General features: G+C 53.6%; 9 protein-coding genes across 9 annotated transcripts; 7 read left to right on the top strand and 2 right to left on the bottom strand.

Annotated features, from left to right (window-relative positions):
* Nucleotides 1-837: 837 nt before the first annotated feature.
* On the bottom strand, nt 838-2,546 carry BBK36DRAFT_1138031 (MFS general substrate transporter; the record flags this gene model as incomplete). The annotated part of the gene is made up of 3 exons (XM_024893214.1): nt 838-1,774; nt 1,843-2,098; nt 2,183-2,546. 3 exons carry the CDS (start codon nt 2,544-2,546, stop codon nt 838-840), a joined length of 1,557 nt encoding a protein of 518 aa, XP_024752929.1.
* Nucleotides 2,547-3,317: 771 nt separating this feature from the next.
* BBK36DRAFT_1156174 (periplasmic binding protein-like II) lies at nt 3,318-4,261 on the top strand (the record flags this gene model as incomplete). The annotated part of the gene is made up of 2 exons (XM_024893898.1): nt 3,318-3,576; nt 3,633-4,261. The coding sequence occupies 2 exons, from the start codon at nt 3,318-3,320 to the stop codon at nt 4,259-4,261; spliced, it is 888 nt and encodes a 295-aa protein (XP_024752928.1).
* A 444-nt stretch (nt 4,262-4,705) lies between these two features.
* Nucleotides 4,706-6,256, top strand: BBK36DRAFT_1165859 (hypothetical protein; the record flags this gene model as incomplete). Its single annotated transcript, XM_024894829.1, has 3 exons — nt 4,706-4,831; nt 4,868-6,004; nt 6,194-6,256. 3 exons carry the CDS (start codon nt 4,706-4,708, stop codon nt 6,254-6,256), a joined length of 1,326 nt encoding a protein of 441 aa, XP_024752927.1.
* Nucleotides 6,257-7,315: 1,059 nt separating this feature from the next.
* Nucleotides 7,316-8,386, top strand: BBK36DRAFT_1110572 (GroES-like protein; the record flags this gene model as incomplete). Its single annotated transcript, XM_024889601.1, has 2 exons — nt 7,316-7,453; nt 7,523-8,386. The coding sequence occupies 2 exons, from the start codon at nt 7,316-7,318 to the stop codon at nt 8,384-8,386; spliced, it is 1,002 nt and encodes a 333-aa protein (XP_024752926.1).
* An 856-nt stretch (nt 8,387-9,242) lies between these two features.
* Nucleotides 9,243-11,435, top strand: BBK36DRAFT_1111079 (hypothetical protein; the record flags this gene model as incomplete). The annotated part of the gene is made up of 3 exons (XM_024889665.1): nt 9,243-9,436; nt 9,566-10,061; nt 10,161-11,435. 3 exons carry the CDS (start codon nt 9,243-9,245, stop codon nt 11,433-11,435), a joined length of 1,965 nt encoding a protein of 654 aa, XP_024752925.1.
* An 805-nt stretch (nt 11,436-12,240) lies between these two features.
* BBK36DRAFT_1187762 (catalase-domain-containing protein) lies at nt 12,241-14,121 on the top strand (the record flags this gene model as incomplete). Its single annotated transcript, XM_024896550.1, has 4 exons — nt 12,241-12,280; nt 12,338-12,433; nt 12,490-13,407; nt 13,490-14,121. 4 exons carry the CDS (start codon nt 12,241-12,243, stop codon nt 14,119-14,121), a joined length of 1,686 nt encoding a protein of 561 aa, XP_024752924.1.
* Nucleotides 14,122-15,903: 1,782 nt separating this feature from the next.
* BBK36DRAFT_1134270 (hypothetical protein) lies at nt 15,904-17,886 on the top strand (the record flags this gene model as incomplete). Its single annotated transcript, XM_024892251.1, has 7 exons — nt 15,904-16,038; nt 16,077-16,197; nt 16,246-16,261; nt 16,308-16,511; nt 16,609-17,415; nt 17,486-17,527; nt 17,605-17,886. Exons 4-7 carry the CDS (start codon nt 16,317-16,319, stop codon nt 17,884-17,886), a joined length of 1,326 nt encoding a protein of 441 aa, XP_024752923.1. The 5' UTR covers nt 15,904-16,038; nt 16,077-16,197; nt 16,246-16,261; nt 16,308-16,316.
* A 1,357-nt stretch (nt 17,887-19,243) lies between these two features.
* BBK36DRAFT_1187752 (heme oxygenase-like protein) lies at nt 19,244-20,620 on the top strand (the record flags this gene model as incomplete). Its single annotated transcript, XM_024896549.1, has 2 exons — nt 19,244-20,485; nt 20,528-20,620. The coding sequence occupies 2 exons, from the start codon at nt 19,244-19,246 to the stop codon at nt 20,606-20,608; spliced, it is 1,323 nt and encodes a 440-aa protein (XP_024752922.1). The 3' UTR covers nt 20,609-20,620.
* A 609-nt stretch (nt 20,621-21,229) lies between these two features.
* On the bottom strand, nt 21,230-23,565 carry BBK36DRAFT_1110804 (WD40 repeat-like protein; the record flags this gene model as incomplete). The annotated part of the gene is made up of 3 exons (XM_024889631.1): nt 21,230-22,807; nt 22,865-22,963; nt 23,023-23,565. The coding sequence occupies 3 exons, from the start codon at nt 23,563-23,565 to the stop codon at nt 21,230-21,232; spliced, it is 2,220 nt and encodes a 739-aa protein (XP_024752921.1).
* Nucleotides 23,566-24,403: the final 838 nt, after the last annotated feature.

The following is a 24,403-nucleotide window of genomic DNA, read 5'->3' as shown; positions in this document are numbered from 1 at the left end:
TCCATGCTGCACATTGCTACAACGCTCAAAAAGATGCCAATGCCGTAGGGCTGAAGACAAGTTAAGGGGGTATAAGGTTGGGTGGAGGGAAAGGTTGTTGCAGTCTTATAACGGAGGCCATGACTACCTCATTCGAGAATCCTTTCGAACAAGGATCAACCATCACCGCTGCATCGCATGGGAAGAGATATCAGAGACTCAAAGACGTTACGCATGCCGCCGCCTCACATGGAAGAAGAACTAACAAAAGATCCAGTCAACAAGCGGAGCATATCGCAAATAAGGCCGCTGACGACTTTCGCGGCAATCGTACCCGTCGAGCTAGTCAATCGAGTCATAACCTGGCCAAACCCCGAAAGCGATCCTTCCAGCACTAAATAAACTGCACCCGAAAGGCGTGGCTTGTGATTATGACTCTTTTGGAGTCTCGATTCGTTGCCCCGGGGGTTCTAGCTCTATCTCTTATGCAAGTTGTGTGGGGAACAAGATTCGCCATTTTGGAAGCCTATAAAGGTTGTTTCGGACCTCCATGTAGTTTCTTGGTAACGCTCGTCAGAGGCCGCGTGATTGTTGCGCGGCCTCAGGCGTAACTGACGGGTTCGGTTGGCGACGTGAAAAGAGACACGCACGACTTGTGTGCGTTGGCCGGCCCCGGTTCAGTTGAGGCAGGCCAAGCAGGGGTCGGGGATTGTCAAGCCCTGAACTGCTCGATACTACGTATTGATGGACAAAGGATGCACCATCAGGGAACCTTCGATCTATACTTGTCACCTCAGTTCACCTTACTGTTATATCTTACATGTGACTGAGTCCTATCTGAATACCGTATCCATACATCTAGTCGTCATGAGGATTCATCGGCTCCATCTCGTCATTCTCATCATCAGCCGAACTCTTCTTCGCCGGCGGCGGACGCACAAACAGCAATCCAACCCAGGTAATCATCGACAAGAGCGCAATGTAGAACCACGGCAACCCAGTCCAGACGCCCTTCTTCTGCAATCCCACATCGAAACACCACGCCAGCACGGGACCCCCGATAAACGAACCGACAATCTCGCTTGTGCTCACCAGAGCATACAGCCTGGACACGAACTCGGGCTCAACGTAGTGCGTGACTGTGGCTCGAGCCAGGGGACTGGCGGCCGCGCCAAAGGTTTCGACAAAGAGGCCGATGATGAAGAGGACGACGTTGTGGCTGAAGCCCTCAATCACTGCACCGACAAAGAGCAGGACAGTAGAGTTCCGCGTCAGGAACAGATCCTTGCTGAAGGAAGAGTAGCCGAACCGGCGGGACACGAGCATCTCCGAGATCTTGGGGAGGACGGCCAGCACGGTGAGGTTGAGGACTCCAAAGGGGGCGAGGAGGAAGCTGGTCTCGGCGAGGCGCCATCCAAAGTGCTTGCTGACGTATTGAATAATGGTGCTGGTGTATGCCGTGAACCGTGCGGCTTGAAACAGAAATGTAAGGAGAACCAGAGGAATGCTGGGGTTCTTCAACAGACCCAGCGCTTCCCTAAAGTCCTTCAAGCTGCTGTAAAATTGCCGCTTGAGGGCTTGGATAGACACGTCGGCGTCGCCCCTCTTTGTCTTCTTGTCGACGTGGAGCGTCTCTGGTATGAAGCAGAAGAGGAGCAAAATAAAAGGGTAGATGGACCATCCGACGAAGATGGGCACCCAGGGGCCAAGCCTCTCCATCAGGAATCCCGTGAGGAGAGGACCAGCCAGACCACCAGCCGTAGCACCAAACGTAAGCTGAAGAAAGCTGGCAGCTCTGTTATACAATTCGCCGTCAGTCATTTGTCACTCATATTCATCGTGGGATCGTCCGAGAATCCTCACTTGTCCTTTTCAGAGCTAACATCAGCAGCCATGGCATAGAGCATGGACAGCACAACCGGGGTCCCACCACCGATCAAGAGAAGCAGTGAGGTGATCATGAGAAAATACGGATTCTTGCGGAGAACATGCTGGCCGACTCCCAGCACCAGCGGGCCAGAAATGGCGGACAAGGTCATGCCTGCATAGGCGAGCAGTATCGTCGGCTTGCGGCCCATCTTGTCGGCCAGCATGCCGTAAGGAAACGTGGTGAGCAGGCCTAACGCACAAGTATATATGAGCGAATAATGTCTTCGAGAGCGTTTTTTACCAAAGTAATGCAAATACGAAAGGAGACACGCACTCATGATGGAGTTGAACAGCCCCAGCCAGCCAAGCAGATACGCCATTCGCGCCTGGACCTCGTCCGTCTTGCACTTCATCTCGTCAATCATATCCAGGGAGTCGTCTCCGTAATAGACGTGGCAGACGGTGTCCTCAATCAGGCGGTATATGGGGATCATCAACAGCATGCCGCTGGCGACAATCATGAACTCCAGAACGGCAATCAATCTCACTGCGGTTTTCGGCAACTTGACCTGCCATCGTGCGGCCTTGAGGGCGGGAGGCGAGGCCGCATCATCAGGGCGGTTCGAGTCATCGTGTTGGCGCTCATTGTCCCCTAAAAGAGGCGCGTCGACGGGGATATCGAGCAGGACTTCTGCCATGGGGAATGGAGAAGCTGTGAGGAAACAGCTGTATATGGCCTATACAACTCGACTCATAGACGAGAGAAGATGGGAAAAAAGAGAGGTGACCATTCTCGAAGTTTAGCCCGAGGAGCAGGGGCGAGGGAAAAAAAACTGGGGGAGATTGATAAGAGCGGATATAGACACTAAGTCTCCGTGTCCGAGGATCCTGATCCCTGTCCAGTTGACAATAACATGATGAAAGCCCTATGTATATCCGTCAATAACGGAGGTGAATCAGCAGTTTGTGTAGGAGAGGACTGTGGCATCAGACATCCTTCACTCATTAGGCTAAATCAAGATGGCTGTCTCGGAGTGTGTGCCTGAAACAGGGCTCATGTACATTGGTAGTAGACTGGCGATGCCTTCTTGAGCCTCTGACAACCATGGAGAAGTATCTACGAGTCCTTGTCAGCAGGGGCGAAAACACTTGATGAATGATGAAAATAGAAGCGTTTGAGTGAGATGATGTCAAACAGCGAATAGAAACTGTATAGCCATTGAGCTGCTCACTATTTGATGTAAGCCGTCATTCTTCACAGAGAGCCATTTCATCATCGCCATCAATTAGCATCCTCAACCCCACTCAGCGCGGCTCATCATGGCCAAAACTCACACATACAGTATTCAACCTCCAAAATCTTCACATTGACGCCCATCTCTCTAGCACGTCCAACGCTCAACGTCACTGTGCAATCTGCAGTACCTAATCATAGACAACTCTCATTACAGCATCGTTCTTCCTTCGTCATGGCCACTCCTCTGCGCATCGGCTTCGTGCCCGAGCACTTTTCTACCCCGCTGCACTTCGCCCAGAAGCACTTTGGCCTCGATGCCACGCTGGTCCCCTTTCCCTCAGGCACGGGCCACATGATTACGGCTCTGCGGGCTGACGAGATTGATATTGGCATTGGCTTGACCGAGGCCTGGATCGCCGGCCTGGGCAAGGAGGGCGTCGAGGGAGATGGCGGATATCGCCTGGTTGGCACCTACGTTGAGACTCCGCTCTGTAAGTCAAGATGAAGACATATCACGATATTCAGTTCTGACACGGACATGCACAAGGCTGGGCCATCTCGACCGGCGCCAAGCGCCCCGAAATCACCTCCGTCGACTCCCTCAAGGGCGGCAAAATCGGCGTCTCCCGCATCGGCTCCGGCAGCTACGTGATGGGCTACGTCCTGGCCGACCAGAACGGCTGGCTGACCCCCGGCGGCGCGGAGCCCTACGCCGACACCGTCGTGCTCAACACCTTTGAGAACCTGCGCAACGCGGTCAACTCGGGCGCGGCCGACTTCTTCATGTGGGAGCACTTTACATCCAAGAAGTTTTACGACTCGGGCGAGATCCGCCGCGTGGGCGAGATTTACACGCCGTGGAGCAGCTGGAAGATTGTGGCGTCGACGAAGCTCGCAGGACCCGGAGGGGTGGATGCACGTGTGAAGGATTTGTTTGAGAAGCTGGACAAGGGGGTTGCGCACTTCAATGCGAACCCGGAGGAGGCGGTGCAGTACATCTCGACGAACCTGGACTATTCGGCTGAGGATGCGAGGGAGTGGCTCAAGACTGTGAGGTTTCCGGCCAAGACGGAGGGGGTCAAGCCTGAGGTTGTGTCATCGTGCGTTTCGATTTTGAGAAAGGCTGGAGTGCTGGCTGAGGGTAAGGGCATGGACTCGAAGGAGATGATTGCGTGAGCACCGATCGAAAGCATTCGAAAAGTTAGACAATAATGAAAAGTCAGTCAGGCAAACTTGATCGACTGTGATGTATAAATCAACGTGAAGGTGTGGGCCATCTCTAGCAGCGCTCTTTATACCTCCTTTTCCGGCATCTGCGACTCGTAGGTTCCTGCACTTCCCTTTCCGCTATGACATATCTCTGTTGCCTGTGCAACAGTTCTTTCCTAATCTACAGTGACTATATTTGTGACAATTGTTTGGACACTTCAGTAATACCGGCTTGCTGGATTTCTTGGGCTTCACCATATCAATATCGATTCATGTCTCCTGTGCCGATGTTCCTACTCCCTCTCTACAGCGACATCTCTGTTCATGATTATTTGAGTCCCTTGGTTGGATTCGTCCATCATTTTATCATCGCATCTTTCTTTCAGATCTCTTCTCTTCCACTGATACTCCATGGAACCATCATCTACCGCCGCCACGGTGGCCCTGTCTCTCCCCGAGCTCGTCCGCAAGATACTGGAATTCTATTTCGGTGTTCAATACTGGGGAGATCGTCCGGCATCCGTCTCAGCCATCCGCGTAAACAGATTATGGTTTGACTGCGGGATTGAACAGTTGTGGTCAAACCCCGACGCATACAGACACCTTGGCGAGGTGCCTCCGGAGCGCCGACAAATTTACGCCTCCAAGATCAGAAACATAGAGGTGTGGGATTCAAGCAAACATTGTAACCTGTCGGCGTTGGAGGGCCTTGAGTTCCCCCGACTGAAGCATCTCATGACGGACGTCCCCTCGATCGACTCCTTCAACAAGCATCAAATGAAGCCTTTCTGCGTTCGGTTGTTGCGAACGTTCATATACCACGGAGAACGTGTCTCTACTGAATTACTCGAGTTACTGCGAGATAACTGTCCGAATCTCAAGCACGCCCTGCTCTCTACATACAAGGAGCAACCCCCCACTGCTTCCTTTGCTGGATTTATACAGAGCATGCCGTTTCTGGAAACCTTCATCTTCACGACGGCCAGGATTGCGTCTACTCCTCCGTCCCCAACAGTCGATGGTGACCTCCTATCGAGCTTGGCACGCCGGAGCAACTTGGTCATCTTGCAGCTTCCATGGCCTTGGTCAAGGGATGCGGCAGTTTCTGCAACGAGGCAGCTTGTAGACGTGGAATCCCACCGCGAAGCCAGGCCTTTTCCTTCGCTCATGTCACTCACTCTTTCCGTCCCATCAAACGCCATGTCAAAGCTGGCTTCGATGTTGACAAACCTCAGCCGCCTCCATTTGGTAATCAAGACGTCAGATGGTGATGCAATAGAGCCTCTCCGCGAGTTGGTCAATCTAACAAGACTGCAAGTAATGTTCGGGGAAACCGTGTACATCCCAGGAGCTTCATTGGCAGCACTTGCGACACTGTCAAAGCTCGAATCCCTGATATTGGCGCCTCTGCACCCCGTTTGGATCAATGTCACGTCTTCCTTCTCAGATGCCGACCTCGAGCTGGTTGCCTCCCACTGGCCACGTCTTCACTCCCTCGTCTTCGGCATCCATTGTGCAGTCTCCGGCCGGGGATTTCGATCTCTTTCGTCTCACTGTCGGGAACTGCGCCGGTGGGAGATGTCCGGGCCGCTCCAAGTTGATGAGCTGTTATCGGAGAATCTAGGTGGTCCTCCCTTATTTCCAAAGCTGGAGTATTTGCGATTCGCGGGTTTTGCAGGCGTGATGTACAACATGAACACAGACAGGTTCGTTTTCGCCTTGCGTCAATTCTTTGGCCTGAAGGACGCCAGAAGAAACCGCTGACACCCTTGCAGTTACGTCGGTCAAGTATACTTCCAGTACTTATTGGGGCATCATTTCCCTCGGCTCAGCGAAGTCCATACTCCGCATTGTCGTATCCGGCCGGGTGGACACGCGTTCACGGAGACAATGCTGTAGGAAGCAAGGCAGCGTGATGATGGTGTCGTTTTCTTCACGCTTTTCAACGATGTACTGGTGTGAATCAGATGGAGGACGGTTTGTTCAGCGGCTTATTCAAAGCATGTGGTTGCATGTATGCACTTTTGAAGCGATTGGAAATGCTTGATTGATATTGGATGCTGTCGTCGGTGCTACTGCAGCTTCTGGAGAGAATAGCCAACAGCGATCAATATTATTGTGATACATTTATTACTTATCAATCAGACGTGTCTTTGTTCAATATGAAGCGAGGATAGAGATTGTTACATTCAATGCAACTTCATCTCCTCCTGAGCGGAAAGTACCGAGGTTGGTGTGACGTCAATCCAGGCCGGCAGTTCAGGGTATGACGAGATAATCGCGATATCCGTAGATCGTCTCGCCGCTTCCTGTGGACTAAACACCACAAATGCTATCACACAGTAGCAACCTTGATCAAGATGAAGCAACTGGGCTTGATAATCATTCCATTTCAGGCATTCTACCAACCAAAAGCCTGTATCCATCTATGCAGCATTACCGAAAGTAAACAGCCGCCGTGTCATCGGGCATTACCTACTTGGGTAGCTGACAGCTTATGTCCCACCAAACGGCAGATACCGCCACCATCTCCAAGCAAGCTTGCTTAGACAAGCACACGGTTTACTGATCTCAGGGCTCCAACCACCTTGTTAACCGCTATCAAACGGGGCGTTCTGGGGTCCTGTTTGAACCAAACTCAATCCGTTGATGCGGACTGTCGACCGATGCAAGCGGCGCAAGCGGACCACTCCAGAGCTCGGGATCTTCCAGAAAGGCTTGGGAAGCTTTGGATGGGACGTTGGCTGACATTATTGGGAATAAAACCCGGGTTTGAATATGATGTATGGGTGATCTGGGGAGAGGTCAATGGGATATATAAGTCGGGGAAGAGGAGCTGTCGAGGGCAGTTGTCATTCCATGATTCAGACACATTGAGCATTCAGAGAGAGAGAGAGACTGGGAGCAACATCAGTCCTCGGCATACACATTTGATATTCACCAACGCTTACACCAAGCTCTTATCACACATTATACTCAGCACCACTTACACCGAGTTCTTATTACACATTCAAAGCCACTATGCCGTCTTTCACCGTCTACACCGGATCCAAGAGCGGCCATGTCAAGCCGGGCACCACCACCAAGCCCGATCTCACCGGCGATCAAGTCTTCCTGCGCGTGACTGCGTCAGGAATGTGCTACACAGATGTGCACTATGTAAGTCCTCTCAAACATCACTTATACCCACTCCTCACCAGCTGGCTAACGTAGAAACCCTCGACATAGAAACACACAGACAACGCTCTCGGCCACGAAGGCGTCGGCATCATCGAGGAGGTTGGCCCCTGTGCCAAATGGCTTAAGAAGGGCGACCGCGTAGGCTGGGGTTATCTGACCGACAGCTGCTGCCACTGCCTCGAGTGTCTGCAGGGCCAAGACATCTTCTGCAAGGAGCGGGCAATCTACGGCTCGGGCAACACTGACCAGGGCAGCTTCTCGTCTCACGCCGTCATGCGGGAGTCGTTTTTGCATCCCATCCCCGATGGCATGAGCGATGAGATCGCTGCCCCCTTGCAGTGTGCGGGAGCGACGGTGTTTACGGCCTTGCATGATGTCGATTCTGTCGACACTGTGGGCATCATGGGTGTTGGTGGACTTGGTCACATTGCTATCCAGTTTGCGGCCAAGCTTGGTTGCCGCGTCGTTGTTCTTTCGGGATCCGACAGGAAGAAGGAGGATGCGTCCAAGCTCGGCGCTCACAGGTTCGTCGCCATGAACAGCGACAACGTCCAGGAGCAGCTCGGCGACTGGGAAATCTCCCGTCTCCTGGTGACGACGTCCGCCCAGCCCTCGTGGGAGAAGATCCTGCCTCTTCTCTCGACGCGCGCCCGCATCTATCCGCTGTCGGTGTCTGAGGACAACTTTGAGATGCCTTACATGCCCATCATCATGAGCGGCATCACGATCCACGGCAGTCTTGTTGCCACGCGGGCTATCCACCGCAAGATGTTGGAGTTTGCTGCCTTCCACAAGATCACGCCTGTTATTGAGAGGTTTGACATGACCGAGGAGGGCATCAACAAGGCGTTTGAGAGCCTTGAGGCCGGCAAGGTGCATTACAGGGCTGTTTTGCTGCCTACGAAGCAGTGAGGCAACGGGGTTGATTAGTGACGCATAGAAGAGAGTAGAGCGGGCGATTTGATTTGATCTCTTTATATGTGGTGTTCTCTAGGGTTAATAGGATACCATATCCATATATAAAAGAATGGATACTTTGATTTTATAACCGAGGTCTCTCATCCTTCTCTCAACTCATGTAAGTAGATTGATCACCTTGCCGACCATGTCGGCCTGAGCGGCGGGAGAGCAGTTGTGATGGATGACATAGCTTGCGGTTTTCCGTCTGTATCTGGGAATGAGACATGAAGTTGATGGACATGGGGGTTTCGTCGTTGAGCTTTTTCTACTACCAGATAGAATCAAAGGTGTCTATAATCAAAGGCTTAGAACATCAGAGGAACGCGCCAATTTGAGTACCTCGGGTAGTTCCTACGTCTTCTTCAAATCTGCCACAAGGACGAATCAAGAAGCTCATCGTGATACAAGGCTGGATCTCTAATGCCCATATGAGGCCGCACTGAAATACCTATCCACACAAAAGAATACAACCCCAATCACGGCAGTTTCAAGGCAGTCTTGGAATATGACAGATGTTGCAGTTCAAAACCATAAACACCCAGAGCAGCTCTTATACCCTACCTATGTAACGACCCCGGTAACCTCGGCTATCTCGCCAAAGCCCACTTACACCGACCTGCTCACACACACAAAATCTCCGCTCGAATCAGACCCGTCTCCCGTTGCACTCCAGGAATTACCTAATGGACTCAAGCGCCTCCCCCAGCTGAACCGCGATTTGATCAACTTACTTGCTAGGAAAAGTCGACGCTTATCTCGCTTGGCTCGAAACAAAACGAATAACACCCCGATCGAGGAGAGAAAAACCATGAGCGAGATCAAGAGACGCACACGCACCGGCTGTCTCACGTGTCGGGCCAGGCGCGTCAAATGCGACGAGCAGAAGCCCGCCTGCAATCGCTGCGTCAACGCCAACGTCGAGTGCGCAGGATACGCGCCCAAGCGGCGCATTGACGTGCGGCCCCCAGGCCAGCGGCAGCGGGCATCCCAATCTCGATCACAGTCACAGTCGCAGCGAGGTTCGCCTCTGAGTATAACGGCAACTGTCGACGATGACGGAGTGCGCTCTCCGCCACAGCCTCCTCTTCTTCTTCCTCCTCCTCCTCCGGGCCCTCCGAGGTTCGCTCCGAGCGGCCCGCCCTCCTTCCGGGCCGCTTCCTCTCCGGCCGCGGATGCCGCCGCTTGTGCTGCGCCGCCGCCGCCGCTGCCCCGGCCTCAATTCCGCCACGATGGCCTCCCGCTGGTAGGCTTGCCCAGCAACCCGCGGCTGTCTACGCGGCCGTGCGCGGCTGCCCGCGAGGTTCTCGCCTACCACCAGGTTTTCTTCCGCACGCTGCCGATGCTGTTTCCGGCCAATCACTTGTGGTTCTGGAGGGACCGCCTCTGTGACGAAGCCTGGTGCATTGAGTATGCTCAGCGTGGGCTGTTGGCCCTCGGCTGCATGCATCGCGCTGCTCTCATGACTTCCATGTTTGGTGAGTATGATCAGGCTCGAGGGTTGGACACCAAAGTCATTGGTGTTCAGGAGTACACGCAGGCGCTACAGGAACTGTCGAGCCATATCCGGGAGGCCCAGAAGTCGCCCGGGACCTTGTCAGCTGTCATGATACTCATGGCTTATTTTGAGGTGAGTGACACGTACTCCAGGTGGATATCGGACGGTGCCAAGTCGGCCCAAGGCCAGAAACATCAGATACAGTTCTAACTCGACTGTTATCTCGAATAGTGCTTTGCGAGCAATATTCCTGCGGCTTATGGCCATGTCCGAGCTGCCAAGTACTATTACACAAAATACGTGAGATCCTATCCACCACATTGTACCAACCCTACCATGGAGGCTCTGGAAACCGCTCTACAAACTCTTTCATGGACCTGCTATATGGCTGTGCCGCTTCCCGGCATGCTGCTCACTGATAACGGCGAAGGGTACAGATCATCAATGATTGACGATGAAAAACCCCTCTCGCTGCGTTTCTTGGAGACCCTGGTAGACTATGGTATTCATAGCGAGATATGGAGTACAGCTCCAACTCAACAGGAACCATCCGCGCTGCTCAAGAACGTTTACCGGTTCCAGAAAGAGCTACGGCAATGGTTAGAATATCATGTCGAAGACTACCCGTATCTTGAGACCGATACAACAGCTCTGGCGAACCTTGAAGCGGACGGAGAATGCCACTACCCAATTCCTCCATCTCCCTTCTTGGCACTGTCATCAGAGCTGTGCTTCACAGGGGCACTGTACAACTTCATTATGGCCCGCGTATCGTGGACCCTCTGTCTCTATGACAAAAGCCAAGATGCAAAGAAGCTGGAATCCGAGGCCTACATGTACTTTTACCAGGCCATGCGATTTGCAGCAACCTACGCCATGAACACCTCCAAGACTCTTCCGAACACCACATATTCTACAAATACCTTTGTGACCAGCGAGGAGCTGGACAGGAGCTTCCTACCAATGCTCTACATCATTGGCCAGTGCAGCCCTCGGCCGTCATGGCTGCGCTGGATAGCGCAGCTGATGAAGCAGATCGGAGAGCAAGGACTCTTCAACGGCTTCGTCCTGTCCGCCAGCCTTCAAGTCTTCCACAAGATGGAACAGAGCCACAACCTCCTCTCGACGGATGGCATCGAGCGATATCCCAGCCCAGCGCTGCGCATCATCTCGACGTTGATACCAGAGACCAACGCTCAGGGATTTGTCTGCTTTTATGCGAAGCCTTCTCGATTCAACAGCGGCTGGGCCAACCGTGATGTCCCTTTATATTACCCTGTAGCTCAGGCCCGGTTCTCTACTGAGCTGGATGATGACAATGCTGCTAAGCGGGAGATTGAGATGTATGATGAGCAGCGGTCCATGGAAGAGCAGTTTACTTCAGGGTGGATTCTTGGTCGTCCGGTGGCGAGCGGTTGGAAGAGCCGCTTCGGAGAGGTGGGATTCGACCTTGATCATGTCCTTCATGATCATATCAACGGTGGCCGCTTGCTTCCGATGGTTTAGTAGCTGCCATGGGGGCCACACGACGTTGGATGCGAGTCCCGAAACCGGGCATGATAGTCACTGAGCCTGTAGGGCTTGCTGCCAACTTCTCTTGGGTCGATTTTTTTGCAAAACCAGATCTGATCATCGTGTATCTCATCAATGGGCAGACTGCACACACCGCTCAGAACATCTCCTTCGAGGAACGATGCAGGGTTGAGCATCATCCGCCACGAACCTTTACATCATCTGACATCGGATGCACTTCGTATGTACGAGTTATCATCTCGAGTGACTCAGCTCAACTGCCGTGAAAATCTACCTCTCGGATCTGTCTTGGAAATCTCTACAAAAACTACTCCGTAATGATCCGGCACTTACAGCGGATAGAAGGGAGCTGACGAGAACGTTGATGTGAAGCGTGAACAAGTTACCTGCTCGCCATCTGTTCCCAGAAATGGAGTAGCCCGAGGGCCCTTTGCCCAATTTTGCCAACCGCGAGCGAGGCTTAGCCACCTTTGACCAATGGCGTCAAAGATGATTAGAGTAACCAGATGGGCTGATGGAACGGTGTCGGTACGTCACTGGCTTCACTTACACCAGACATCCTCGGCCGAAGAAAAATGAAGAAGCAAATTATATATAGAAATTTGGCAGGATGAACAGTTATAAAAGGGTCGGAATTTGCTCGCTGGTGAGTGATACCAGAAAGCAAAAGCCCTTCAGATTGAACCCATCTCTGCTTTATATCACAGTTCAAGACCTCAGGTCATCACATTTCTGCTTTATATCACAGCTCGAGACGAATTGATATAGCGCCTCAACCATGGGTTCTACATCATACTCTGCGTCAAGCCGTGAAAACGGTGTGTATATATCGAGATGGCAGACTTGGTGCACCTCAAACTGACGATACCCAATAGGCAATCTACACTTGAATTACATCGACGACCGCAACACTGCAGCTCAGCAGACCGTATACACTGCCAGCAATGGAGCTCCAGTGCCCCATCCTTTCGGTATGATCCCCCAAGTACTGCATAATCCAATCTACTACTGACCATCCATCGTACAGAAGCCCAGCGTGCGGGAGATAATGGCCCGCTACTGCTACAAGACTTCCACCTGATCGATCTCCTCTCCCACTTTGACCGCGAAAGAATCCCCGAGCGAGTCGTCCACGCCAAAGGCGGCGGCGCCCACGGCTACTACCGAACCACCAACCCCCTCGACGACCTCTGCCTCGCAGACATCTTCTCCGCGGAAGGCAAAGAATGTCCCATCACCGTCCGCTTCTCCACCGTCGGCGGCGAAGGCGGTTCCCACGACCACGCCCGCGACCCGCGCGGGTTCTCCATCAAGTTCCGCACCGAAGAGGGCAACTGGGACCTCGTCCAGAACAACACGCCCGTCTTCTTCATCCGGGATCCGGCCAAGTTCCCCCACCTGATCCATACCCAGAAGCGGCATCCCGCGAGCCACCTGGGCAGCGGCGACGACTCCACCATGTTCTGGGAATACTTCTGCCAGAACCCCGAGTCCGTCCACCAGGTCATGTACACCTTTGGCGACCGCGGCATCCCCGACAGCTGGCGCCACATGCACGGCTTCAGCGGCCACACCTTCAAGCTCGTCAACAAGCAAGGGTCCTGGGTGTACTGCCAGATCCACGTCCGCTCGAAGCAGGGCACCGGCTTCCTGACCCAGGAGGAGTCGACGAGGCGCTCTCCGGACGCCAACCAGAAGGACCTCTACCAAGCCATCGAGCGCGGCGAGTTCCCCCAGTGGGACCTGTGCGTGCAGACCATGACCCCGAAGGAGGCTGAGGAGCTGTGGGAGACGCAGAAGATCAATGTCTTTGATCTTACGCACTGCTGGCCGCAGGGACAGTTCCCGCTTCGCAAGGTTGGGGAGCTTTGCCTCAATGAGAATGTGAAGAATTACTTTGCGGAGATTGAGCAGATTGCCTTTAGTCCATCTCATCTTATTCCAGGTCAGTCACCGTTCTACTTATCATCATCAAGTAGACAACATGATATTCTGGGCGAATCTTGACCTGACACGATTCAACCTAGGAATCGAACCCTCTGCCGACCCCGTCCTTCAGGGCCGCCTGTTCTCATACCCCGATACGCAACGTCACCGTCTCGGAGCAAACTACCAGCAACTCCCCGTCAACGCCCCTCGCACAGGCTATCACATGGCCAACTTCCAGCGAGACGGCCCCATGGCCTTTTACAACCAGGGCTCGAGGCCAAACTACCTCTCCTCCATCGAGCCCATATCCTTCAAAGAGCGCAAGACCAACCTGGACATAACCCACGGCCACTTCGTCGGCAAGGCGATTACGTTCTTGTCGGAGATACGACCGGAGGATTTCAGTCAGCCGCGCGCTCTCTGGGAGAGGGTGTTTGACGATGCCGCCAAGGAGAGGTTCATTGGGAATGTGGCGGGCCATATGAGCACTTGCACTGACAAGGAGATTATTCGCCGCCAGATTGGCATCTTCCGCGAGGTGTCTGATGATTTGGCCACCAGGCTGGAGAAGGCTACGGGCGTCAAGGGATATCCGGGTATTAGTGGGCTTGTCTTCAACGGTTGCCATAATGGAATGGCGAAGGATGCTGCCCTTCGAGCTGCGAATGGCCAGAAGAGGCCTCACTTTAACGAGAGTAACGGAGCGCCCTCGGCTGGAACTCACGACTAGAAGTCAAGATCGTTGCATAAGTAGAACATGGCGTGATAGCGATGCTTATTTTCCATTTGGGTGTAGAATTTTCAAGAGAGTATAGATACTAGATAACGTTAAACTTGGATCGTTCAACTTGAGATGCCTATCAACAGTACGGGTCCACGATTTGGGATGACCGAGGCAGGTGAATACTTGCGGACGCCCGGTTCATGGTATACATGGACACTGAACAAGAGTCAATTCGTGCCTATGTATAAATCAAGGTGCATATATCATTCAACTTTTATCAAACTCAAAGCTTAGAGACTAGTACGACAAGCTGTTCATGGTCGACCTATGTTACCTGTACACGTACATAGCACAGGTTATCTCTAGCGCGAAAATTAAGATGACCTGTACTATATACAGGTTATCTTTACGTTGCTCTGCTAACTTTATATACCCACATGCAAGCCACACCGATCAGACTGGGCAGCGGATGTGTATGCATTGTAAATTGATTTCCAAGTCCTTGCGACCGGTCAATCAACCACATCGCGATCAATCAACCACGTCGCGATCAATCAACCACATCGCGATCAATCAACCACATCGCGATCAATCAACCACATCGCGATCAATCAACCACCTCGCAATCAATCAACCACCCACCAAATGCACACCTATTACCCTATAATAGAAGGTCTATAATAAGGTAAAAGTGATGTAGTTAATTAACTATATGTAATACAGCTAGGTAATTAACTGTAATGCAGCTGATTGATTGTGATGCAGCTGATTAATTGTGATGTGGTTGATTAACTGTGATGTGGTTGATTAACTGTGATGTGGTTGATCACGATGTGGTTGATCGCGATGTGGTTGATTGACCGGTCGCAAGGACTTGGAAATTAATTTACAATGCATACACATCCGCTGCCCAGTCTGATCGGTGTGGCTTGCATATGGGTATATAAAGTTAGCAGAGCAACGTAAAGATAACCTGTACATAGTACAGGTTATTTTAATTTTCGCGCTAGAGATAACCTGTGCTATATACGTATACAGGTTACATGGGTCGACCATGAACAGCTTATGTGTATACTTAAGCTTGGAGGGGGTAATGTGCAGCGATCAGTTGATCATAGAGTCCGTTCGAGAGCTGATGCTGCTCACGTGTAAGACATGTACTACTAGTAAGTAAATCGAAGGCGGGCGACACGTCAATGTTTCCGTTGATACATGTAGTTTGTATTACTACGGCCTCGAATACTAGTAAACCATGCATCCGAGATCAATGGCAGAGTCACATTTTCCTTGCTCGTCGGATGCTGCCCGCGAGACGGCGGCGCTGATATGCCCTCGACGCTTTCTCCATGTATGGACGAGACATGTCCTTGCCTATATATCTGCATCACGTTACCTTCATCCTGTATCTGGGTTAATATACTTACTTCTGCTACGCGGAAACTGCCGGCCTTTGTGTAAAAATGGCACCATTTCATGGCGGTAAGCCGTGCTTTTGCATTCACATTGTCTTCATGGCACTTCCGATGTCTTACACGGTCCAGTGGTCTCAGCCCGGAAGACGCCCTACTATCCCAACAAACCTATTCCTTGTGCGTGTATGTATGTCTTGGATGACGTTTAGATAAGGATCCTCACTGATGTGCTGCTCGAAAATAAAATTCATCTTGACCGATTTTCACAAGGCTGCGACCTCTATATGACTGTTATCCTCAGGTCAACACAATAGATAAGGAAATCCGCGTTTTAGAGTCAGACCCAGGTCACTTATAGTGGTTGAGCAACTAAGACCCTAAGGCCGAAACTAGGTCTCGACGGACCGGATCCTCCACCTCGTCGGGCTGATTTTGTCCTTGAATTCGTCATTGCTCTCCTATGCGGCAAACGCAGTCAGGCTGCGAACTCACCAAAGTCGCCTGCAGCGATATAAAAGCAGAGCTGCTTATACACGTGCCCAGTCGCGGGCGCTCCGAGATACCGACCCGATACCTGTCACTTCCGAAGCGCATACATGGACACATACAGAATGCACGCGACCACAGCGTGACCGGAGCTTGATCACGGGCCTACAGCAGTCGAGAGAGAAGAGCGAGAGCGAGAAGGCGCCGCTGTCGATCGAATACCATAGACGATTAGACGATAGAGAGAGCAAATAAACCCAAGAAGGACGGGAACAACCGAGCAAAGACACACAAAAACCGGTGATGCCTTCATCTGACGGCCCCGAGAGAAGACGAGCCTCGCTCGGCGCCGTCAGTCTGGCGACATCCGATGGCCGCGCGCCGGCAGTTGGCTTTCGAGAGGGCCTCGGCCTGGTGGGAATCGCGAGGAGGACGCTGGGGATATCCTTCCTGCTGCTGACCGTGTTCCTGTGGACGCTGTCCAACTTTCTCGCCAGCGTAAGAGAGCACACGCCTTGTTATAGATGCAGCACGGTTTGCGTGAGAGAGCCCTATGAAAAAGGCTGACTTGTGTTTTTTGGGACGTTGTATGCAGTTCATCTTCTCCGACGAAACTTACGACAAGCCCTTCTTCCTCGTCTACTTCAACACCTCCATGTTCGCCATCTCCCTGGTGCCCATGTTCATCCGATACCTCGCGCAGAGAGGAACCCACGGGCTGCAAAGCGACGTCAGGCGCATGTGGGCGCAGCACCGATTCCAAGACGCCGCGGCGGCCAGCAGCAGTCCCTCGACATATGACGAAGAGCACGATCGCCAAGCGCACGAGCGGCTGCTAGTCGACGACCACGAGCGACGAGACCCCACGGCAACATGGAGGAGCGCCGCGGCAGCAGCCACGGGGGAGGAGAAGCTCGGCTTCCGCGAAACGGCGGTGCTGAGCTTCGAGTTCTGCATGCTGTGGTTCGTGGCCAACTACCTGGCGTCGGCGTGCCTCGAGTACACGAGCGTCGCCAGCGTCACGATCCTGACGTCGACGAGCAGCGTCTGGACGCTCGTCTTCGGCTCCCTCTTCGGCGTCGAGACGTTTTCCCTGCGCAAGCTCATCGGGGTCGTGGCGTCCCTGACGGGCATCGTCCTCATCTCCATGGTGGACCTGTCGGGCAAGAGCGACGAGAACAGGGGCTCGTTCCCGCACAAGACGCCCGGGCAGATTGCGCTGGGGGACGCCATGGCCTTTCTGAGCGCCGTGGTGTACGGCATCTATGTCACGGTGATGAAGCGGCGGGTCGGCGACGAGGACAAGGTCAACATGCAGCTGTTCTTTGGGCTGGTGGGCGTGTTCAACCTTGCGCTGCTGTGGCCGCTGTTTTTCATTCTTCACTGGACGGGCATCGAACCGGTAAGCTTCTTATTAACCAAAGCATCTACGCCTCGGATGGTTCAATGCTGACGAGCCTCCCAACAAACAGTTTGAACTGCCGCCTACAAGCCAGATCTGGGCCATCATCATAGTAAGTCAAGCCACCTCTCATTGGCAGTCTTTGACTTCCTCTCTGCCGAGTTATAGCTTGCTCATACCTACAACCAGATCAATGCCGTTGCGTCCTTTGTGAGCGACATCTCGTGGGCCCTGGCCATGCTCCTGACGACGCCGCTGGTCGTCACAGTGGGCCTGTCCCTGACCATCCCGCTGTCGCTCATTGGCGAGATGGTGCAGTACCAGCAGTACTCCAGCTTTGTCTACTGGATCGGGGCGGCCGTCGTCTTTGTCTCGTTTGTCTTTGTTAACCACGAGACCAGGGAGGAGGACACGGGCAAGGTGGCGGCGGGTGTTGCAGACGATGAGGGCGTTGTGTATGGGACGCCTTGATGATTAAATATAGCCTGGTTTATCAGGGCACTTCGATGTTACATATATGATGTCCCCTTGGAACGAATTTATCTTGTCGTCTTTCCCCACGACTTCATCATGTTGGTTCCTGGCGCTAGCGCTATTGTAGAAGCGATAAGGATGGCATTCTCGACGTTGCCCACGATTCCGCATACGACTATAAAATGCCCATTATTGCTAGTGAGACCCGCAACGTCTATTCCGATCAAGCGCTTAATTCCCGATCGTGGCGAGTTCATCTAAGGTAGTACCAAATAAGAGAGCAAAAATCCCTGAGCAGACTTTATACCGCCATCGCACTCTGAGGGCGTCTTTGAGTGCTCTCGGCGCTGAGCCATTTCCCATGTACATGTACCTTGCAGCTGTCTGGTGCTGAGAGTTCGTCGATCATTGACCATCTCGACTCGTAAGTCAGTCATCCTCGCGCACTGCCATCAGCCCCCTTATACGCATCATCAATGTCATGAAGTTGTGCCCACACTCATACCTTATTACCAGTATGCAGTCTGTGCTTTACTAAAGAGAAAAGAAAAAAAGAGCAGATACAGCGGCGAGCCCAAGACAAAGCAGACCCTGATCCAGCTGATTGATCCAGCTGAAAAGAATATCATATCAAGGGCCCGTGACCGACAACCGGGCATCTCCCCCTCCCTTGCAGCGCAAAAGGCACGAGATCAGAAGAGCCGCGAGACATGGCCTCTGCGAAGCAAGCAAAGCAAAGCACCTGCCGTTAATCAAGCCTTTCCGCTCACATTTACCTCCTCAGCCTCATGCACAAGCTTTTTGCTACGCGGGTTACACAACTTCAGGGCAGCCCCAGGAACTACTGCAAGGGCAACCCCCCTTCTCAGACGACGCGAGCCTGTCGACGTCTCTTGTTTGTTTCAGTCAGTCAGTCTGCCTGCTTTCTTGACATTCTCCTCTTGCCTGCTTCTCTCCAGAAAGAGCGAGAGAGCAGAGCAGGACCCCGGAAGCATCTTCACTCCCGAGGTCTTAGACAAGTGGTACCTGCTGCCTGGCACTTTGTTCCGTGGCCATCACATGGTGCAAACATTGTCTTTTGGCCTCCTTCTCTTCTGTCCGAGTATATTTCCCGAGGCTTGCTTCGAGTTATTACTCTCACTCTTTGTTTGACCTGTCTTTAACTTCGTTGAGAACTTGTTCCTGAGATACCACCCCTCATCATTATACCCTCGACAATTTGATACCATCCTCCCTACAGCATCTCTCTCAATTCATCTTCATCACACTGTTCTATTCTATTCCTTTCTTATTCTTTCTCATCAACAGTCTTCACCTCACCCGCCGTCTCCCACAGCCCGCACCTCCTATCACAATGTCCAAGCCCGACGCCGACGATGCTGCCTCTCCCACCACCAGGTCCCTCGCCATCGACATCGTCGCCGCCACGAGGTCGATGCACACCAGAATCAACAAGCTGGTGACATCCCGGGTGCCGCTCGCCCTTCCTCCACATTCTTCCGATGCCGGCGCATACATCAGCGGCCTGCTGCACTTTCTACCCGTGTACATTACGTTTGAGAAGCTGTGGCTGGACATACTCTCCAGTCCTCCCGATGAAGGCGTGGCGGATGATACACTTCTCGATGCAGAGAGCAGGGATGGAGTCTTGAAGGTGGAGGAGAGCAAAGATGGCAACATCGAGGTCTCCGAACGCGTCCGTACGATTCTCGTGGCTCTCTACATGCCCCAGCTCTTCCGGTCCGACCGTCTTCGAGGCGACATCAAAGCCATGACGGGCTGGACCGACGAGGCCCTCGATTGTCAGATCCAAGCCGTCAAAGGAACCGGCCAACTGTCCGCCTTCCTCTCACACATCAAGCAAGCCGTCCACGCAAAGCCGCACGTCCTCATCGCCTACTCGTACAACCTGTTCATGGCCCTCTTCGCCGGCGGCCGCTACATCAGGGCGTCTTTTGAAAAGGCCGGCAACGACTTTTGGACAACCGTCCCAGAGCCCATCAAGCCGACGATGCAGCCGTGCGAGCCCAGAGCAGGTGCTGCGTCCTTTTCTCCGCTAGAGCTGACGGGCGATGATGGCCTCGGCCCACCATCGCATTCTTTCCAAACCTCGCCTTGCGATGGGTTTCTGCAGTTTTGGCACTTTGACTCACCAGAGGACGGCGAGGATTTTAAGCGAGACTATAAGGAGAGGTTGCTCACGTGGGAGGACAGTCTGAGTGCCGGCGAGAGAGAGGATATCCTGCAAGAGTCCGTCATCATCCTGGAGAGCATCGGCCAGATTGTCGGACAGCTGGACGATGTCTGCTCGGACGAGCGTGAAGAGGGGAAAAGCGATCTAATGGCAAGGAGGCCGTCCTTGGCCAGCCATTTTATGCAGGCCCAGTTTGTGGCTCGTCTGCGTGACAGCTTCTTGATTGCCAGGGACAGGGGCGTAGGAAATCCGTTTCGGAGTCGATCGGTTGACACAGATGCCAGCGGGAGGGAGGACGAGGAGGATGCGGATACTACCCAACATGTCGGAGCCACTGGCGCCCCCAAATCTATGAGATTTGCAAAGGCGCTGCCGATTCCTCCTCGCAACAAGGGTCGAGGTGTCGTCACGGAGGAGCATGGCAAGTTGCGTGTGACATCGCAGATGCATCCGATTTTCGCGTGGATCGTCGGCTTGTTGATGCTGTATGTGGTTGTTCGCGTCAGGGGAGTTGTGAGCGCTTAGGGGGATACCACAGTGATTTGAGTGAGCGTTGAAGCAGACATGCATACCCACCTTAGAATTACGATGATGATGATGAATTTCCTAGAGACATCCCCTTAGATAGTCGGATACCAACACTTGCTTATGAGATATCGCCATTGCATGTGTTCCGTCTTATCGTGATTCTTTCAATGTCGTTGAATCTTCGTTTATTTTACTTTATTTTACATGCATTTGACCATCAAGGGGCTCAAAACAGTTGCTTCTATGCTTGGCCATTGCCCACAGCTAACCCTATACAAACGCCACGGCTATGCTTTCTAACAATGATTCCGAAAAGGAAGAGGAAACAATCCATACACCCTCTCTCTTGCTCAAAACAGACAGCGTACATGGCTCCAAAAAAAACGCTTTCCGTACAAATGCTTGCTCGTACACTACATGCCCCCATGGGGCTGTTCTTCAAAGCGGTAGAAACAAAGACAAACCACGCGGGGGGGGAAAGGTGGGGCCCAAAGACAGGTGAAGAATCCCATACCCTCATTTCATATATTCGTCATGACTCTTGTTGCTCCTCTTTCTCTTTTCATCTTCCTTTTTTTTTCTTTTTTCTTTTTTTTTTTCTTTTTTCCATGTTGCTGATTATTCGTCGTCATCGTCAGGGGTATCCCAATCATCTCCCACATCAGCCCAGCCCGCCAGATGCCGCTCGCCCCCAAACTCGCCCACCTGCCGCAAGTACCGCGCCCGGGCTTCGTCCTGCTGCCACTGGCGAACGATGTAGTCGTCTGAGGCGGTGACGAGCTTCCCGTCGTGAGACCAGCTGAGCGTGGTGACTTCGCGGCTGTGGCCACGGATGAGGGGCGTGCCGAGGCGCGAGATGGGGATCAGAGGCGTGGCCGACGATCCAAAGGCAGACGGCGTGGAGATGCTCTGTGACGGGGTGGCAAAGGAGGGTTCGGGGGCCGTCAGGTGCGAGCGTTTGGCCCAGGCGCTGCGGATATATCGTTCGTCGGTCGGGAAGAGGAGAGCGCAGCCGTCGGTGCTGCCCACGGCGAGGAGTTCCGAGGAGCCATTGACACTGGGGCGGATGTCGCACTTGACATAAAAGGACTGGGCGCGGAAGAGGTCGTGCTTGAAGCCGTACATGGGCCCCAGGCCGTGGGCGCCGTTGGGCCTGCGCTTGGTTGCTCCGTTCTCAAGCTCCGGCGCATGGCCCAGCATCAAGTGGCTCGTAGAGTAGGCGTAGACGGTGCTGTCTTTACAAACGGCGTAGAGTCGGGCGGCGTCGGAGCTGAGGGCCAGGGATGTGATGCCGTAGGAGCGCCACGTGTGGCCTCGGGGCTCCTGAGTCACGGCGAGAGGCGTCTCTTCGGCCTGCCGCCGAGGCTTGATATATCGTGTGTCCCAGAGCTTGATGGACGCATTGGCCTCGGAGGCAGAGAGCAGGAGGTGTTCGCGGCCCGGTGGCATCCAATGAATAGCGGTGACAGACGCTGATGAAGTGTTGCCCTGCACCGTGCGCTCGTGGGCGTTGTCAATGGTATTTACGCCCTTTGCCTGAAGGGGTTCGAGGGAGGTGTCGCGCTGGCCGATGCCGCTGGGGCATGAAAAGTTGTTGACTGGTGATGAGGAGCATCGCAGGTCCCAGATCTGGATCCGACCAGCCCGGTCGGACGAGGCAATGACATTGCCGGCTGCCTCGCCAGGCTGAAATGCAACCTGCCGCAGCGAGTCCCAGTGGCCTCCTCCAAGCTCGGCGGCAACGGTTTGCGTAGGAACGTCGAGAATCCGGCCGCTTCGGTCGCCGCACGCCGTTGCCAGGCGCATATCATCTTGTGAGAACGCCAGATCCATAATCGCGTTGTCGTGAACGGAGATGTACACGTCGACTTTTGAGTCGTCCAAGTCATCGTTCAGGGTGGTGTTGAAGAGACGAACGCACCCCTGCTCATCACCAATGGCTGTAACTGAAGCCTTGTGGCAGCTGGCCAGACTAAAGGGAATCGTGTTACCGCCTCCGCCCGAGGAGACGCAATGGTGAAGATCGTTGCTCCGGCTGTAAAACGAGGCCGTCTCAATCCTCGGGTCACAAGCCGGCTGGCTCAGATGCTGTCTGCCGTGATGTAAAGAGAAGCCATGCTCACGGTCAAGGAGGTGAGACTCAAACCCACGGTCCCGGAACTTGCGCACGGGTTTGGGCTGATATCCCTCCAGCTGCTGTAGCAAGATAATCAGCAACAATCCATGGAAGAAAACTATGAGGTGAGAGCATACCAAGGGGGCTCGCGGGTCGGCGGCAAATAGCCTCTGTGGAGTGAGTCCCGACTTTTCCTGCCCACGGGAACCACTGCGGCTGGCCTTGAAGAAGAGATTCTTTAGAGACTGTTAGCAACTGACGTTTGGTCCCCCTTGAACAATATATCTTGATTTACCAAGGTCGCTTTCCGCCTGTCCCCCAAGCTTTCAAGAGTCTCCTTTGGCTTGGCGCCTTCCCCGGATGGGCTCTCCGTCATGCTCATATCCTCCTCTATGATGGTGCCGTTGACTGGACCCTGGGGACCGTACAGCGAATCGCCTGCGATTCTCCTCCTCTTGACGCCCTCCATCCGCATCTCCTCCATCAGCCTCTTGTGCTCTCCGCTGACGCCTAATCGCTCACTGGGAGAGGGCGGACATAACGGATCCGAGCTCAGCGGGTCGCTGAGAAAGGACATGGGTGACGCCAGCTGGCGATTGTTGACAGAGGCGCCATCCAGCATGCCCAGGACTGAGCGTCCGCTGGGCAGAGACGACCGCGGCGTAAAGAAGCGGCCAAACCTGCGCGGCGTCACCGACGGGTTCCGTCGTTCCTTGCGCCGCGTTGACCTGATGGGCGACAGCAGAATGCTGGAACTGGCTGGAGAAGAGGCATTGGCGGGCGGGCTCGAGGGGACGGCATCAGATGCGGTAGACGGGCCATAGTGGTAATGCACCATGTTGCTGCTGGCGGATATGGCGATGCGATGGATGCCTTGTCCCAAGGCTGAGGAAGACGGACACAACGGACACGGGCGACGGGCGACGATGACGATGACGAGATGCAAGAGGGCCTAGGCGAGTCGAATCATGGCAAGGGAGACTGGAGGTTGAAGAGCTTTTGGAGGCAATAAGCGGAGACGTGCTTTTGGATAAGCGAAAATGGCTGAGGCGAGGGACATGGACGCAAAGTGGAGAGACGCGGTCTCACGACGCGGGAGCGTGTAAATGGGATTCTCTGGCGCGTTTTTGGCGGTTGGCGAGTCGGGCTGGACGGCCCAGCTGCTACAGGCGGCAGGGCGCTGAAGGGCCGCCTGCCACGGGGGATCTGCAGGGGAGTCGGCAGCGCTGTCAGGCCGTTCAGTGGCCTCCACTGGGCTGCTGGAGTCGCACTACAGGCGGGTATGCTCCAATGTTGACATGCCCGAACATGAACATGTCCGATCGCATCGGGGGCCTTGGGCGATGGCTCAATGTTTGTTGTGAACTCGTACTGGACGTGTTTTCCATAAGCTGACTTCGTAACCTTCTCCCGACCAGCTCAGCCAAATAAAGTCAAGGACGCAGTTGGCATTTCGTATGATATAGGCTTGAACATTCCTTCAGCATCGTACTGAAACAGATGCGTCACCGATGGATGCAAGTGCATGTGAAAGCCGAGTACATACGGACACCAATGGGTGACCTTCAAATAACTCAGCTTCCCTGACCAGGGAGTTCCAGCAAGGGTTGCTGACAGTGCAGCGCTCCCTGACGTTATCAATATCCAATTTACAAAGAAAGCTCGCTATGTATGAA

The sequence above is a fragment of the Trichoderma citrinoviride genome, assembly GCF_003025115.1.
Source record: "Trichoderma citrinoviride strain TUCIM 6016 unplaced genomic scaffold BBK36scaffold_2, whole genome shotgun sequence".
In the NCBI taxonomy this organism is placed as follows: Eukaryota; Fungi; Ascomycota; class Sordariomycetes; order Hypocreales; family Hypocreaceae; genus Trichoderma; species Trichoderma citrinoviride.
The sequence above is the reverse complement of the archived record's forward strand: the minus strand, read 5'-3'. Positions and strand labels throughout refer to the sequence as shown.